The sequence below is a fragment of the Ichthyophthirius multifiliis genome (assembly GCF_000220395.1).
Source record: "Ichthyophthirius multifiliis unplaced genomic scaffold scaff_1120509251286, whole genome shotgun sequence".
NCBI classification, from domain to species: Eukaryota; Ciliophora; class Oligohymenophorea; order Hymenostomatida; genus Ichthyophthirius; species Ichthyophthirius multifiliis.
In genome coordinates this window covers 97,556-112,721 of record NW_004086022.1, presented here as the reverse complement: position 1 = coordinate 112,721, position 15,166 = coordinate 97,556, and the positions used below count along the sequence as shown (strand labels likewise).

Sequence of the window (15,166 nt, the reverse complement as noted above, 5' to 3'; positions counted from 1 at the left end):
ATGTATTTTTTATCATTTTATAAACTATTATAAAATAAATGCTTTATATAATATCGTTTTTTAAATCTTTAGTTAATATTAATTTAATTACTTTACTAATTAAATATTTTTATATTTATATTTTTTATAAAAATTTTTAATTATAATAATAATTTATCTAAAGAGTAATAATAATTTCTTAATAAAAATTCTTAAATAATAAGCCATAATTTATATAAATAAATTAAAATAAGAATTATTATGTTTTTATAAAAAAAAATTATCTAATAAATTTTAAATAAATAAATAAAACATAAATAAATTTATATTAAAAATTGTTAAAAAAAAATATAAAAATATATATAAATACTTTTTTTTTTAAAAAAAAAACATTTTTTTTATTATTTTCAGACAGGCATTAAATCATCTCCTAAATCATCAGCATTCCAATCGTCTTCATTATTTTGAATTTATTGAGGTTACGCGCCTTTTTAATTGACAACCCTCCTTTATTTATATTAAAATGAATAAATACATTAAAAACCTAATAATATTTAATTTTACTACCTTGTATTTTATGTAACATCTATTTCTGCGTTTTCATTAACTCTTGCATATTATTGCTATCCTTAATTATATTGATTTTCATATTCTTATTGCTCTTACTTTAAAAATAAAAATAAAATCTAACAAAAAACAATTATATTTACCATAGCATTATAATCAACAGCATAATCTTCTGCTTCCAACTTTCTTAATTCAGAAGCGTATTATTCATAAGGTAATTACATTTCTTTACAAAGTTAAGTTAAAAATTTCAAGCCTTTATTATTTTATTATTTATCAAAAAAATAAAAATTAAATTTTTTAAAAATTGTTTACATTCTATATTTCTCGGTTCTTCCTAATATATTTCTTCATAAATTTTTAATGCTTTTTAAAGAGAAGACATTCTACGATAACAAGAAGCTACCATTAATCTCCATTTAATTTCTTTAGATTATATTTGGGAAGCTCTTTCAAAGAAATGACAAGCTCTTTCATAAAGTTCTTATTTTACATAATAAATACCTAACCAGCCAATAGTTTCAATATTAGTCGGTAAATATTTATATGATTCAGAATAATAATGTAAAGCTTAATTATCATCATCTTCCTTTTAATTTTTTTTTTTAATTATTTATTATTGTTAAAATTATTACTCTGGCGAATACATTACCCACACGAGCTAATATATTGGGATCAGTTGGAACTTTAGTTAAAAGGACTTAATACCATTTTAAAGCTTATTTAGTATTTCCCATTAATTCGTGAATTGAGGCCATTTAATAAACAACTTCTGGAGTAGAAATTATAGTTTAAAGTTTTTCCAGAGCCTAAAAAAAATTAAAAATAAAAAAATCTATATAAAAAAATAAAAAAAAAACTTATAAAGATTCAGCAAACATATTAATTTTTTTATTAACAAAAGCCAAATTATATAAAGCTTCAATGCAATCAGCCTCTACTCCTATAGCTTCTAGGAATTACTCTTTAGCTCTCAGGAACTCATTTTTTACAAACATGCAATTTCCTCGGTTTACAAGTGCTTTGGGGTTAAAACGATCAAAAGTAATAGCTATATCAGCATATTTTTCTGCATTTTTGAAGTCTCTTTCAAGAAAATATAGAAAAGATATGTTAGTAGCTACTCTTCCCATCATTATTTTATCTTTTCTTTCAAAAGATTTTAATGTTTCAATTGATTTCTCCATATTCTTGGACTTTAAAAAGGCCATAGCTTTAGATATCTCTACTTCGGCTTCTACTTCAGGAAAATTTGATGTTTTTAAAGTTTCTATAATCCAATTATATCCATCGATAATATCCTCTTCAATTACTGGAGCTATTAATTTTGCACTTTTTACTAATATTTCTATAGCTTGTCGTTTTTTTTCTTTTATTTCATCCCTTAACAAATCAGTATAAGCAGTTTCTTAATTATTTATATCTTCTTCTTCTTCTTCTGTATATCCTTCTATTTCTATACTTAACATGGAAGCAAAACAATCTTTCATTCTTATTTTATCTCCTTAACCATATAAACATAATAAAAGATTAAATGATGTGGAAAAATCAGGACTTCCTTTCATAATAGATTCATAAGTATTGATTGCTTCCTATATATAAATATATAAATATATTAATATATAAATATATAAATATATATATATATATATATTTATTCATATACATATATATATACATTTATTTTTTTGTTATATTTTTACTTCAAATTATCCTAATTTTACAAAAGAATGTCCTATATTTTTCAGTATTTTAAATCTCATTTCTTTAGAAGTAGGAGGAATTAAATCATGTGCCATTCTATACATTTTGATTGCTACTGAATATTTCTCTTAAGCAAAATAAATATTGCCCATATTTACTCTTAGTTTTCCTGCTTGAGGAAATTATTTACTTTTGATAATATCATTATACTTTTATAAAGCTTCCTAATATATTCCATTAGCTTATAATTAATTAGCTAAATTAAATTATACAGTAAAACTTAAATCCATGTTTATGCCTTCTATTTAATTCGCGTTTTCCTTTTATCTTCTGAGATTTTTTTCTTTATTATAAGCTTCCTTTGCTTTTTCTAATGCTTCACTTGAGTTTCCTTTTAAATTTGCTAAAGCAGATTTTTCTACTAATGCATTTATTTCTTTTTCAGCAGCCTTGAAATTTTCTTCTGGAGTTGCTTCTGGCTTCTTGTTTAATTCTAATTTCATCTTTGTCTCGTAAAATGCATCACCTTTTTAGGCTTTACCATAACCTACTCCTTTTAATGATGTCATTGGACGATTTTCAGTTGATTATTATTATTTTGATGCTGTGGGACCTCTACGGGATTATAATGGAGCATAACCAGTTGGTGGTGGCTTTTTTTATTTTTATTTTATTTGACTATTTTTTTTTTATAATTTTATTTTACTTTAACATTATCAAAATTGTATTAAGAAGAATTTGCCTAATTTTAAAATTAAGTTTACATAATTTTTTTTTTCTTTTAATATTTTTAAGTTATATTTTTTTAAAAAAAAAATATTTTCTTTTGATTTTTTATAATTATAAAGTGTTTTAAAAATATAATCATATTTTTTTCAAAGCTATTTAAAAAGAAAATAAAAAAGAATGTAAAATTTAAATATAAAATTTTATTTATATTTTTCCACTTTTAAAAAATAAATTTTATTCATATTCATTAAAAATAAATTTAAATAATTAAACAAATAATTAATTTGATTAAATAAAATAAAATAATATATTTAATGTAATATTAAATTTATTAAAAAAATCTATATTTATAAATTAGACATTTATATATAAAAATAATCAAATTTTTATATATATGCAATATCCTTATACATTTATAATATAATAATATTTTAATTTATTTTAATTATTATTTATTAATTTTTTTTTTATAATAATATATTTTTATATATATATAAAATAATAATTATAAGAATAAATTCACTATTTATTTACTTCTTTAATGATGTTTTTTTAATAAAATTGCGACAATTATTATAAAAAAATATAATTACATTTGATATATAATTTTTTAAAAATAAAAAAATTGTAAAAATATACATAGATTTATTATGATAAAAAGTTAAATTTAAAATTAAAATGAATTTATTTTTAAAGTTAAAAGAAAAATTAAATAATTATAAAAGAAAAAAAAAACTATATTATTTTATATTTTTGTAATGTTAATATTATTTATGACCAAATCTAATTTTTATATAAATATATTAAAATTAAATATTTCAAATATATTATCATTTAATAAATAAATTATATTTATATATTATCTAACATTATAAGCATTTTTAAATCTTTTTAAATATGTGTTTATAATTTATTAATCATTTTGGCTTAAATTAATCATTTTAAATATTTTTTATTTTTTTTATTTATTTAATTTTAACTCTATTTATTATTAAATATCAATTAAATCATTATTTTGATAACTTTTCTGAAATATATTTTATTGGGATTTTTCTATATGTGAGATTTCTTTAATAATTTTTTAATTTCTAAATAGAAATAGTTTTTCCTTAATTATCATTTATTTACTTTATGACAAGCTATTTCTTTATTTTTTATTAAATTAATCATGTAATTAATAATATTATATAGTATTTTACAATAAAATTCATCATAAAATTAATAATATATATATAATAGAAAAATTTTGAAAATCTATTATATATGTAATATATTTTCAATAAAATTCTACTTATTTAAAATAAGAAATATTTTTATTAAATTAAAAAAATCTAATAAAAAAATTAATAAAAAAATAATTTTTGACTTAAAATATTTAAAATGATTACTGAGATTAATATTGAAAAACAAAAAGAACAAATAAAAAATGATGTTTTATACATTTTGGATAAAGTTAAAAAAGATAGACATTTTTTAAATAATCATTTTCAGAATTCAATAAATAATTATTTTTTGGAAGATTATGCGGGATAATTCTTGAAATATCATTTAAATATGTAGAGAGTCAAAGATATTACTGATTACATATTAAAATAATACTCATGTATAAAAGAGGCCAAATATATTCTAATAATGGTTGGATATATAAGTGAACTTGAAAAATATAACTAAATAAATAACTTTAAGAACTATTTACTAAATATAGTGGTTGAATAAACTAGTAGCTAAATAGAGGTTAAAGATTAGTAAAGCTTAATTTGGAAACGTGCTTTTGCCTTATTTATTTTCCATTTTATAAACAATTAACAATATAGAGGAATATTCGAAATCTGGAATTCCTTATTCCCTGAAGAAAAAATCTAAAGGAAAAGATAAAAAAATGTTAGTCATAGATTTATAGAATCTTATAAAAGGTAAGTATAAAACAAATAAGAGTCTAAATAATAGAATTCTCGTAAATTAAAGTTGAATAAAACTATTTAAAAATATAATATTTTCTAATCATAAAACTCTTAAAATTCTACTAAGTTAAAATAAAATAATGTCATTGTTGATAATTAAAAAGAATATTCTCTTGAATAACATATTACTTTAAAAGATGACTATATTTAAGATAATCATTAGGTTAATATTTAAGAAATTAATTATATGCCATAAGAATAAATATAAAACTTAAATTTTAAATCCAAAGAAGAAAATTATGAATTTAATCTTAATAACTAAATTAACTCTATGAATCCTATAAATCAAATGAATAATATGAACAATATGAATAATATGAACAATATGAATTATATGAATAATATAAATACTCATAACACTATAAATACTAAAAATCCTATGAATCATATCAATAACATAAATCTTATTAATAATATTATTGTTAGTGGATGTGAATAAAAACATTAATAAATGGAATTCGCAAAAAACATAAATAGTATGAACACTCTTAATAACATGAATAACATTAATAACTTGAATAATATTAATAACTTGAATAACATTAATACCATGAATAACATGAATAATATAAATAGCATGAGTAATATGAATAACATGAATAATATTAATAATATGAATAAAATGAATAACATGAATAGCATTAATAATATGAATAACATGACTAGCATAAATAGCATAAATAATATGAATAATCTTAATAATATGACTGACTAATATCAATAATATTAACAATATCATTATTATTAATAATGTTGAACTTGTAAAAGTTATTATTAATTAAAAAGAAATTTAAGAATAAAATAAATAATTTTAATTTATTAATTAAATTATTTTTATTAAATTAAAAACACATATTATTGTAATTTATTTGTTCTATATGTTAATTAGTATTATAGTATATACATAATAATATATTATATTACAGAATTTTAATATATTTTTTATAATTTTAAATATTATACTGTTTTAATATATTTTTACTTGTTTTATTATTATAATATTTATAAATAATTTTTTTCTTTTTACATTTTTTTTCATTTTTTTAAAAAAATGTGAATAAACCTTTTTATATATATTAATAATATATTTTATATATATATTTTTTTTTTATTTAATTTTAATACATAATTATTAATATTATGCTTAAAAGTAACTCATTTTAAAATGATAAATTATAAAAGCAATTAGACTTTTATGAAAAATATCACGTTCCTTTTGGGACAAATACAATTTCTTAAAAAAATACACCTTAAATAGTAATGGGAAATTATAAGTAATATATATTAATTTTTTAAATCTAAAAAAAAATAAAAAAATTATAAATTATTTTTTAATTTTATTTTCTTCTATTCATTTAATTAATTCATAGAAAAATATTGAGGAACTCATTAAATTGTAATGTTTAAAGAATTAAACTTCAGTAAATTAATTCATCTAACATAATAAATATATCTGTAAAAAATAAAAAAATATTTAAAAAATAAATTTTTAATTTATTTATTTTTAAAAAAAGTAAAAAGATTTAGATTAAAAAGTCAATAATAATACTCTCCAATGTTTTTAATAAAGTAGTATTAATTAAAAAAAAAAAGTAACCTTTAGAAATAAATTGCCAGTAAAAAAAAGCCCAAAATTTATTTAAATACAATTTAAAGTATTATTAATAGTTGTATGATTAATTAAAACCTACCATATACTCTAGTAATACAAATAGCTGTAAATATATAAATAAATAATTTTCCCCTCAATTTGGTCAGCGATTAATTTTAAATACCTAATGTAAAAATTTCAAAGAAACTAATTATTTTTAAGCGCATGAAAGTTTATAAAAAAACGGAAAAGAAAATAAAAAATATTTAAGTTTAGATTGCGAAGCATAAAGAAAAAGTAGTAAATATTAAAATTTTGTACAAAATAATGTCAAAAAAAAACTTTTTAGTCAAAAAAAATCTTTTTCAAATAAAAAAATATAAAGTAATTCTGAAATTTCACCTTAAATGTAAAAAAAATAGATTTTTTTTTTTTATAAAATAAAAAAGAATAACGAGTCAAGCAAAAACAACTTTAAATTAAAGTTTAAATAATAATAAATAAACAAGTCTATCATAATTATTATAATAACATAAACCTTATAAATCTCATGAATTTTTAATTGAAAATGAAAATATAACTAAAAAGACGAATCCTTTATAAAAAAATAAACAATAAAATATAAAATTTATGAACTAATTAAGTTCTCCACCAAACAAAAAGTGTAATTTAACTGATTTAAATTTGAATTCGATAATAGATAAAATAATAAAATTTAATAATTAAAAATTTAAGAATAATTTGATTAAAAAAATTGTTTTATTATCTCCTAAAAAACAATAATAAATTTCCAATCCTTAACTTATTTAAATTATAAACTAATAATAGATATAAATTTCTGAATTTTAAAAAAGAGAAGACTTAATTAAAAATATAATTTCTAGAAAGGAAGAGTCTCATATTATTTTAAGTCAAATCTAAAATATTATTAATCCTAAAAAAAATTAATAAGATAATATAAATATTAATCTTAAATAAAAACTTAAATTAAATTTGTCCCAAATTTTTCCAAATTCTTAATAAATATTAAATAATCGACATAAAGATCAGTCTGTTTTATTAGGATTTCATGATGAGTTTATGAGTAAAATTGATGAGTTTAGTCTTTCATGGAGAAAAGCAGCAGAATAAGAAAGAAAACCAAGTATATGAGTTTTTAATTATTAAATAGTAATAATATTTAAATGTGTATATAATGTAATATTAATTTATTTATTTATATTATTTTCATTTATAATTTCAATTTAAAACTATTTCTTTTATTATTATTTATAAATATAACTATATAAAAAAAAAATTATAAAAATATTCTTAATATTTCAAAATTCTATAGTTTCTATATTTTTCTAATTTTTAATTAACTCAAAAAAAGCATTTTATTATTCTACTGTATCCTAATTAGAATTTTTTTTTTATTATTAATATTAAGTTTTTGGTTAATTATCATTAGAAATTGGATTTTATATTTTATCATCTTAAATTTCATTTTTAATATCATTAGCTTTTACATAATTTTTTATTTCATCTTCTATAAATTAATGCTAAATTTCAAGATTAATATTATCTTTATTGTTTTATAAATTGTCTTATTTATTTATAGTCTCTTTGTATTATTAGTTTATTTATGATTCAACTTTATTTTATAAAATCTAATTTTAAATAGTATTATTCGGAACTAAATTTACAGTATTACATTTTGTGGATTAGTAATATATTCTTACTTTAAAAAAAATATATTTAAATTTTAATATAAATATTTTTTTACTTCCTGGTTAATAATGTACATAAGATTTACAAATTCCGCATTGAAATATTGAATATTAGAAATTTTATTCTATTTAAACTTTAAAATAAATAATATATAATAATAAATTTATAATTAATAAATATATATATTTATATATATTATATTTTACTTTCCTATACATTTTTACAACTATAGCATTACATGATTTTATCATTTTATGGAATTTACTATTATAAATAACATTTCTTACATTTAACTATTTAACTTAATATGTATATATATTTAATTTTTTTTATTATATTTTTTTACTTTTAATTATTATTTAGATTTTTATTTTGATTGTTATTAATTTTATCTTTGTAGAATAATTTAGATTTACACTTTGTTTTGTAACTTTACTCTAATAAAAATTAGAATGAAACATTTACTAAGGTACATATAAAATTTGTTGGTTAATTTATTTATAATAATTAGAATGATAAGGTTATTATATTTAATTATTATTATTTTATATATTGTGATTATTAAGTTATATATTATTTTGAGTTATTTTTATATTTTTTTATTAAGGCTCTTGCATATACTAATTAAATATATCATTTTATCAACTATATTATTTTTATTTTTTTAATAAATAATATATAGCATATTATTGTATATTAAAAAAGTTTACAATTTTACTTTCGACATTTAATAAATTTTAATTATAATTTTATAAATTAACTTAATATTATTATTTTTTATTCAATAAATTATTTTTATCTGAATTAATGACTTCTAAATATTATTTATAATAATAAATAAAAAAAAATATTTAAAATTTACTTAAATTAAGTTCTTCAAAATTTATATAATTATGATTAATAAATTCATTAGCATTAAGTTGAGATATTTATTCCATAGAAATACCTGAAGTATAATTATTGCGTATTAATTTATTTTACATTTATAATTTTTTTAATTATATTATATAATAAATTAAATAAAAAAGATAAAAAAGAAAAATATATTTATTGTTAAATGAATTAAATTATATAATAAATATATATATTAATTAATATAAAAATATATAAATTTATAAATATATATATATATAAATATCAATATAAATATAAATATATAAATACATATTAAAATATATATAAATATATATTTAATTTTTTATTTTTAAATTAAAAAAAAATTATTATATTTATCAATTTATATTTAAAAATGTGATATTATATATTTCTTTTTTATTTAATTTTCTTTCTTTTTTTTACATATTTATAATAATTTTTTTTTTCATAATTATTAATTACATTTTTTTTTTTATTATTTTATAAATAAATATTATTTTAAAAATATTATTATTATAATTTTAAAATAAAAAGGGAAAAATAATTATATATAATTATGTTGTGAATAGAGAAAATAATTTTTTTTTTTAAAGTATATTTAAAATAAGTTATATGTATATTATTATTAAAAAAAAAAAATATGTTAAATTTAATATATAATTTTTATAAAATTAATAAATGAATTACAAACAAATAAATATATAATTGATTTAAAATATTAGAAAAAACAAAAATATACACATAGCATTATATTTATATATTTATATATATGTGTATTTTTATTAACATATTTATTTATTTCCTTTATTATAAAAAATCAAACAAATAAGTTTTAGTTTATTTTATAATAAAAGTAGTATCAAATTTTTTCTAATTTAGTTTTTTGTATAAGAGGGTTAGCATTTTTTAATTTTTATTTGCCTTCTGATGCAAAGTCGAAATCACATTAATGATCTTCAGGCATTCTATGTTTATTACAAAATGTGAATTCACATTTACATTTCACTCCAAGGAGACCGACTTTTTTATTACAATTCCAACATTTATTAGAATCAACCTAATTTTTTTTTTATATTTAATATTTTTAATATAAATTTATATTTTTATTGACTTGCATTGGTTTTGTTTATTCTTTTTATTAATCTACTTCTTCTTTTTAATCTTTTATTAAATTTTCAGGTTATGTTTCTTTAGCTTATTTTTATTATAGATCTTCAGTTAATATTTTTATATTGTTTTAGCATGTATTTAAGGTTTATTATTAAGGATTGTTATTGCTTTTAACCATTTTTTATCTTTTTTTTAATTAATAGATTATATATTTGTATTTTTTTTTTTTCTACTTGTAACATGATGAACACAAGTTATCATTAGCAGGATTTCCATAAAATTATTAGCATACAGTGCATAATTTAGAAGAATTTTATTAAGTATTGTTACTCATTTTTTTGTTTTTTTTTCTTTTGTATAATGTGTTAGTTTTTTTTTTTTTAATTATTTATTATTTTTATTTTTTTTTTGCAAACTACTATTTAAAGAAAAAAATAAAATAAAGCTTTTTATTTTTTAGATCAGAAAGGAAAGAATTAATTGTCTAATTTAAAAAAAAATTCATAATTTTATATTAATGTTCTTTAAAAATAACCAATATTTTTCTATATTTCTAAAATTAAAAGAACAAATTTTAAAATTATAAAATATCTATAAAAAAATAAGAAAAATTATACTTTTAACAAAAGTAAAAAATAAATAAAAACAAAATAATTAGTTAACTAAAATTAACAAGAAAACAATATTTAAAATTCTAAAAAAAAATAAAAATATATAATTATAAAATCAAATATAAATAAAAGTACTTTAATATATATTTAAATTATAAATAGCATTTATAATTAATTTTAATTATTTATTTATTATATATTTGAAAATTTTAATATAAATGTTTATATTAAGATTATTAAATAGTTAATATTTTAAAAGTATTGTAGTAGTAATAATTAATTAATTTTATAAGTATAGTTTGTAATTTAAATTTTAAAAGTTATATTAATTAGATTATCGATTAATAATAAATAAATATTTTCCTCTTTTTTTATAATTTTAAATAATAAATTATTCACTTAAATCATTTAAATAAAAAAATATAAATTAAATTTTATCATTAAATAAAAATATTAAAAAAATAAATTTTAAATAAATAATTGTATTTTATATAATTAATTATAATATTAATAGTTAAAAAACGATAAGAAAAAAATTTATTTTTATAAAAATATTAAAAAATAATAAAAAATTAAATAAAAAAATAATAAAAATATTATTATAAAAAAAAAAAATATTAAAAATTAATAAATAATTCATCCAACACTTCTTTCATTATTAGGACAGCCATCAACTGTTAAATGAATTTTCCATCCTTACTATCCTGGTGGAATATCACTATGACATAAAACACATCTATTAGCAACATTGATGCCTTTAGCAGGTAAACAAGTTTTTTCATCAACATGTGTATTATATTCATCTACATGAACAGGTTCTTTACACCTTGGACATTTTCTAAATTTTCTCATTTAAGAACATTCTTCTAATAAATGAGATCCAAGAGATGAAATTTCTACTACTTAAGCGCAATATTTACAGACCATAAGCATAGGACATTCTTTCCATTAATGCATATCTAGTTTGATGGTATCAATGAATTGTTTATTAAAAACACCACAAAAATCACAGATTTTATTTGTGTCATCTTCATTACTATTAGTAAGATTATTATTATTATTTGTATTTTTATTTTTGTCATTACTATTATTTAAATTTCCTTAGGTTTCATTTTTTTTATTTCCTTTAATTTTGGCAGAAGGACCCTAATGCTAAATATTTGTAGAAACGATAACTTTATGTTCTTTTTATTATTTATTTTCTTATTTCTTTCCTCCTTAGAATTCTTCTTATAACAAGTCTAATTATTATTAAGGAACTTCAGCTAAAAAAGGATTTAATTTAGCCTCTCCGACACATTTATAGATTTCTACAAGTAATGAAATACTCGCATTTCTTACTTCTTAATTTGGATGCGAAAGTTATTTTACACTAAACTCTACGACAGGGTTTAAAGGGACTTCTTTGTTTCCTATTTGGTATTTTTTTACAAATTCTTGCAATATAACTAATCTTCCTTATATATGTTTTATTGAATTTTAAAGCTTTTATTTTAAACCAGTGCCTTTACATATGCAGTTTGTCACAAAAGCATTTCCTATGATGGAAACTTTTCCTAAAGCAAAAAGTGATTGTTGTGCACTTTCGCTTAATTTGGGAATATGTTGACCCAATTATTCTATTAATAAGCCTACACATCCATCTAAATATTACTATATATCCCCTTTTGTCGATTTAGGTATTGAATTTTGAGATTCACAAGCTGCCTGGAATAAATTCATTGAAGATTATAATACTTAAGCAACTCTATCACCTAGTGTAGCATTACAAACTCCACATATAGCAGTAAATATTTCTTAAGGATCTTTTGAGAGAAGTTTATCAGGATTCTAAAGCTCTTATCTGAGTTCTTATAATCCATCTTCTCTTAATTTCCAAACTTTAGAGAAAATCTTAGAAGCATAATCTTCTCCTATAACACCTATTAAAGGGTCTGCAAGTTTTCTGGCTTCATTAGTAAGCTTTTCAGGTTATTATTATTATTATTAAGGATTTGTGTTTTATTCAATATCAATATTTTCTTTTTTATATTAACTGTTTGGCTCATAAGCATCTTCTTATTCCCATGGTTTTTTTTAGTTTTAATTTTTGACTGCAGGAATGATTTATTCATCATGGTTTTAATTGGAAATATTTTTATTTTTTATATTATATTATTCTCCGATTTATTTTTAAATTACTAAATCTTGATATGGAGATTCTTCATCTTGTTAATCTTTTTAATAAATTTCTTGAGTAAAAACTATGTTTTTTTATGTTTAATATCTTATAAAAATATTTCATCTTTATTTTATTAAAATTATATATTTTAACTTGGCTATGATATTGGATCAAATTATTATTATTATAAAGGACTAATAATTATTTATTATTATTATTATTATTATTTTTATTATTATTATTATTATTATTATTATTATTATTATATTTGTTATTACTATAATTATATATAACTCCTCTGAAATTATTATTGTTAATTAGTTTAAGGGTAGTTGATTGGACCAGGTTTTTACAATATATATTCTGGTGCAATAGCATTTCTTAATCGCTCAATCTCAGCTTTTATAATTTTAGCACTCTCATAATCTTCATTCTATATGGCTATTTATTTTCTTTCATCTAATTATCTTTTTTTAATTTTTTAAATAAATTTCAAAAATATTTGAATATTAATTTTAAAATATTTAAAAAAATACCTTAATTATGTTCCTATTTATTTTAAACGTTCAATAGCGTCTTTTAAGCGTTTAGCTTCTTCAAAATCTTCATTTTAAACAGCTTATTCTTTAGCTGTTTCTAATGTACGAAGTCTATCTAATGTAATAGCATCATATTATGTTTAGTGTTATATTTAATTATAATATTATTTTTATTATTTATTATTTGTAGAATTTTATTATTAATTTGTTAATAATTCACCAAAGGCACTAAGTGCAATTATTCCAACCTTATGTTATAGAATTTAAAATAAGATAAATAAATATATATATATAAATATAAATTTAAAATTATAAATATATATATATATTTACATATTTATATATTTATATATTTATATATTCTTTTTACTTAATTAAACATATTATATTTGTTATTATGTTATTTATTAAAGATTAATTTTAAATATAAGCAAGGAGCATCTACATATACAGTTTTTAATTCTCTTGATTAATAACCTGTTCTTTCATTTGAATCTAATGATAAATATCCTAACTTTTTATATTTTATATCTGTATTTATAAATGGTGCATTTTAATTAGGCATATAAATGTATATTTCTATCCTTGAACTTATTTTGCTTTGATGTGATAAGAATTGCAATTATTTTAGACGTACTGGAGACATAAACTAGAATAATATTTCTTATGGATAATCACAAAAACGCGAAGATTACCATCCTTTTGATTAAGGGGACTATGTTAATAATTCCATTACTGGATTTGAAGGTTCTTCACTTGAACATGATAATATTCTATATGCTAATTTTTAACAATTTTAATTTTATGTATCTTGTTTAGACATTTAATTTTAATAAATATTTTTTTTTTAATGAAATAAGTTTATTTGTTATTTTTTTTAAAAAAAAATAAAACAAATTTTTTTTAAAAAAAATTTTATATAATATACATTTTTATATAAATAAATATAATATGTATTATAATAAATAAATTTTCATAATATTTTAATTAATATAATTATTATTTTTTTTGTTTAAATTATTAATAAATTAAATGCTTTATATGTATTTATAATTATCAATTTTATTTTTAAATAATTTATTTTTTCTATTTTAGGATTTTTTTTTTTCCACAACTCCCACAATATTTATGTTCTGGAATTTATCCTTACCCACAAAATCCACAAAATCCGTAGTTTTAATTATTTAATATTTCGTTATATTCACTTTTGATTTATTTAGTAAATTTACTACTTAGTTTTTTTTACATAAATCTTTTTGTTTTTTTAAAAATTGAATAGTTATTTATTAATTTAATTTTTATTACTTTGTATTTCCTGAAATTTCACATAAGGGTTTTGCTTTATTTATAATATTTTTACATATAGGAATATGCCTTAAAGCTGAATTTTTAGAAAACATTCTATTACAATAAGGACATTATGTTGAACTATAATTAACTACCCTTTTGTATACATCTTCATGGTTTTTTGTGTCCATTATATTATTTTTACCTATTATAATTATTTATTTATTTTTAAAAAATGTGTAGCTTATACTTTGAAATTTTTTTGATGTATAGTATTTTGAATCTATCTTTTATTTCTAATTAATATTAGGAAGTAATCCAGTAATACTTTTAAATTCTTA

General features: G+C 17.1%; 3 protein-coding genes across 3 annotated transcripts, besides 27 other annotated features; all 3 read right to left on the bottom strand. All coding sequences in view use genetic code 6, as the record gives it.

The window, feature by feature from the left end:
• Positions 1-126: 126 nt before the first annotated feature.
• Positions 127-183: a microsatellite.
• A 203-nt stretch (positions 184-386) lies between these two features.
• IMG5_176090 (hypothetical protein) lies at positions 387-2,992 on the bottom strand (the record flags this gene model as incomplete). Its single annotated transcript, XM_004029611.1, has 8 exons — positions 2,957-2,992; positions 2,250-2,903; positions 1,446-2,138; positions 1,182-1,355; positions 862-1,135; positions 690-802; positions 547-644; positions 387-486 (listed from the first exon to the last, which is right to left on the bottom strand). The coding sequence occupies exons 2-8, from the start codon at positions 2,817-2,819 to the stop codon at positions 387-389; spliced, it is 2,022 nt and encodes a 673-aa protein (XP_004029659.1). The 5' UTR covers positions 2,820-2,903; positions 2,957-2,992.
• Positions 2,140-2,223: a microsatellite.
• Positions 2,993-4,127: 1,135 nt separating the features above from the next.
• Positions 4,128-4,214: a microsatellite.
• An 87-nt stretch (positions 4,215-4,301) lies between these two features.
• Positions 4,302-4,335: a microsatellite.
• A 113-nt stretch (positions 4,336-4,448) lies between these two features.
• Positions 4,449-5,099, bottom strand: IMG5_176080 (hypothetical protein). The gene has a single exon (XM_004029610.1). The coding sequence runs from the start codon at positions 4,982-4,984 to the stop codon at positions 4,544-4,546; it is 441 nt and encodes a 146-aa protein (XP_004029658.1). The 5' UTR covers positions 4,985-5,099; the 3' UTR covers positions 4,449-4,543.
• A 130-nt stretch (positions 5,100-5,229) lies between these two features.
• Positions 5,230-5,290: a microsatellite.
• A 116-nt stretch (positions 5,291-5,406) lies between these two features.
• Positions 5,407-5,488: a microsatellite.
• Positions 5,428-5,647: a microsatellite.
• Positions 5,429-5,692: a microsatellite.
• Positions 5,431-5,602: a microsatellite.
• Positions 5,431-5,647: a microsatellite.
• Positions 5,491-5,634: a microsatellite.
• Positions 5,693-5,868: 176 nt separating the features above from the next.
• Positions 5,869-5,938: a microsatellite.
• Positions 5,889-5,938: a microsatellite.
• Positions 5,939-6,004: 66 nt separating this feature from the next.
• Positions 6,005-6,044: a microsatellite.
• A 338-nt stretch (positions 6,045-6,382) lies between these two features.
• Positions 6,383-6,427: a microsatellite.
• A 433-nt stretch (positions 6,428-6,860) lies between these two features.
• Positions 6,861-6,897: a microsatellite.
• Positions 6,898-9,304: 2,407 nt separating this feature from the next.
• Positions 9,305-9,431: a microsatellite.
• Positions 9,311-9,430: a microsatellite.
• A 99-nt stretch (positions 9,432-9,530) lies between the features above and the next one.
• Positions 9,531-9,590: a microsatellite.
• Positions 9,591-11,278: 1,688 nt separating this feature from the next.
• Positions 11,279-11,320: a microsatellite.
• Positions 11,321-11,393: 73 nt separating this feature from the next.
• Positions 11,394-11,475: a microsatellite.
• Positions 11,395-11,448: a microsatellite.
• Positions 11,475-14,361, bottom strand: IMG5_176070 (hypothetical protein; the record flags this gene model as incomplete). Its single annotated transcript, XM_004029609.1, has 4 exons — positions 11,475-12,873; positions 13,020-13,466; positions 13,536-13,786; positions 13,909-14,361. 4 exons carry the CDS (start codon positions 14,359-14,361, stop codon positions 11,475-11,477), a joined length of 2,550 nt encoding a protein of 849 aa, XP_004029657.1.
• Positions 11,888-11,931: a microsatellite.
• Positions 13,200-13,265: a microsatellite.
• Positions 13,209-13,281: a microsatellite.
• Positions 13,820-13,899: a microsatellite.
• Positions 13,854-13,900: a microsatellite.
• Positions 14,362-15,166: the final 805 nt, after the last annotated feature.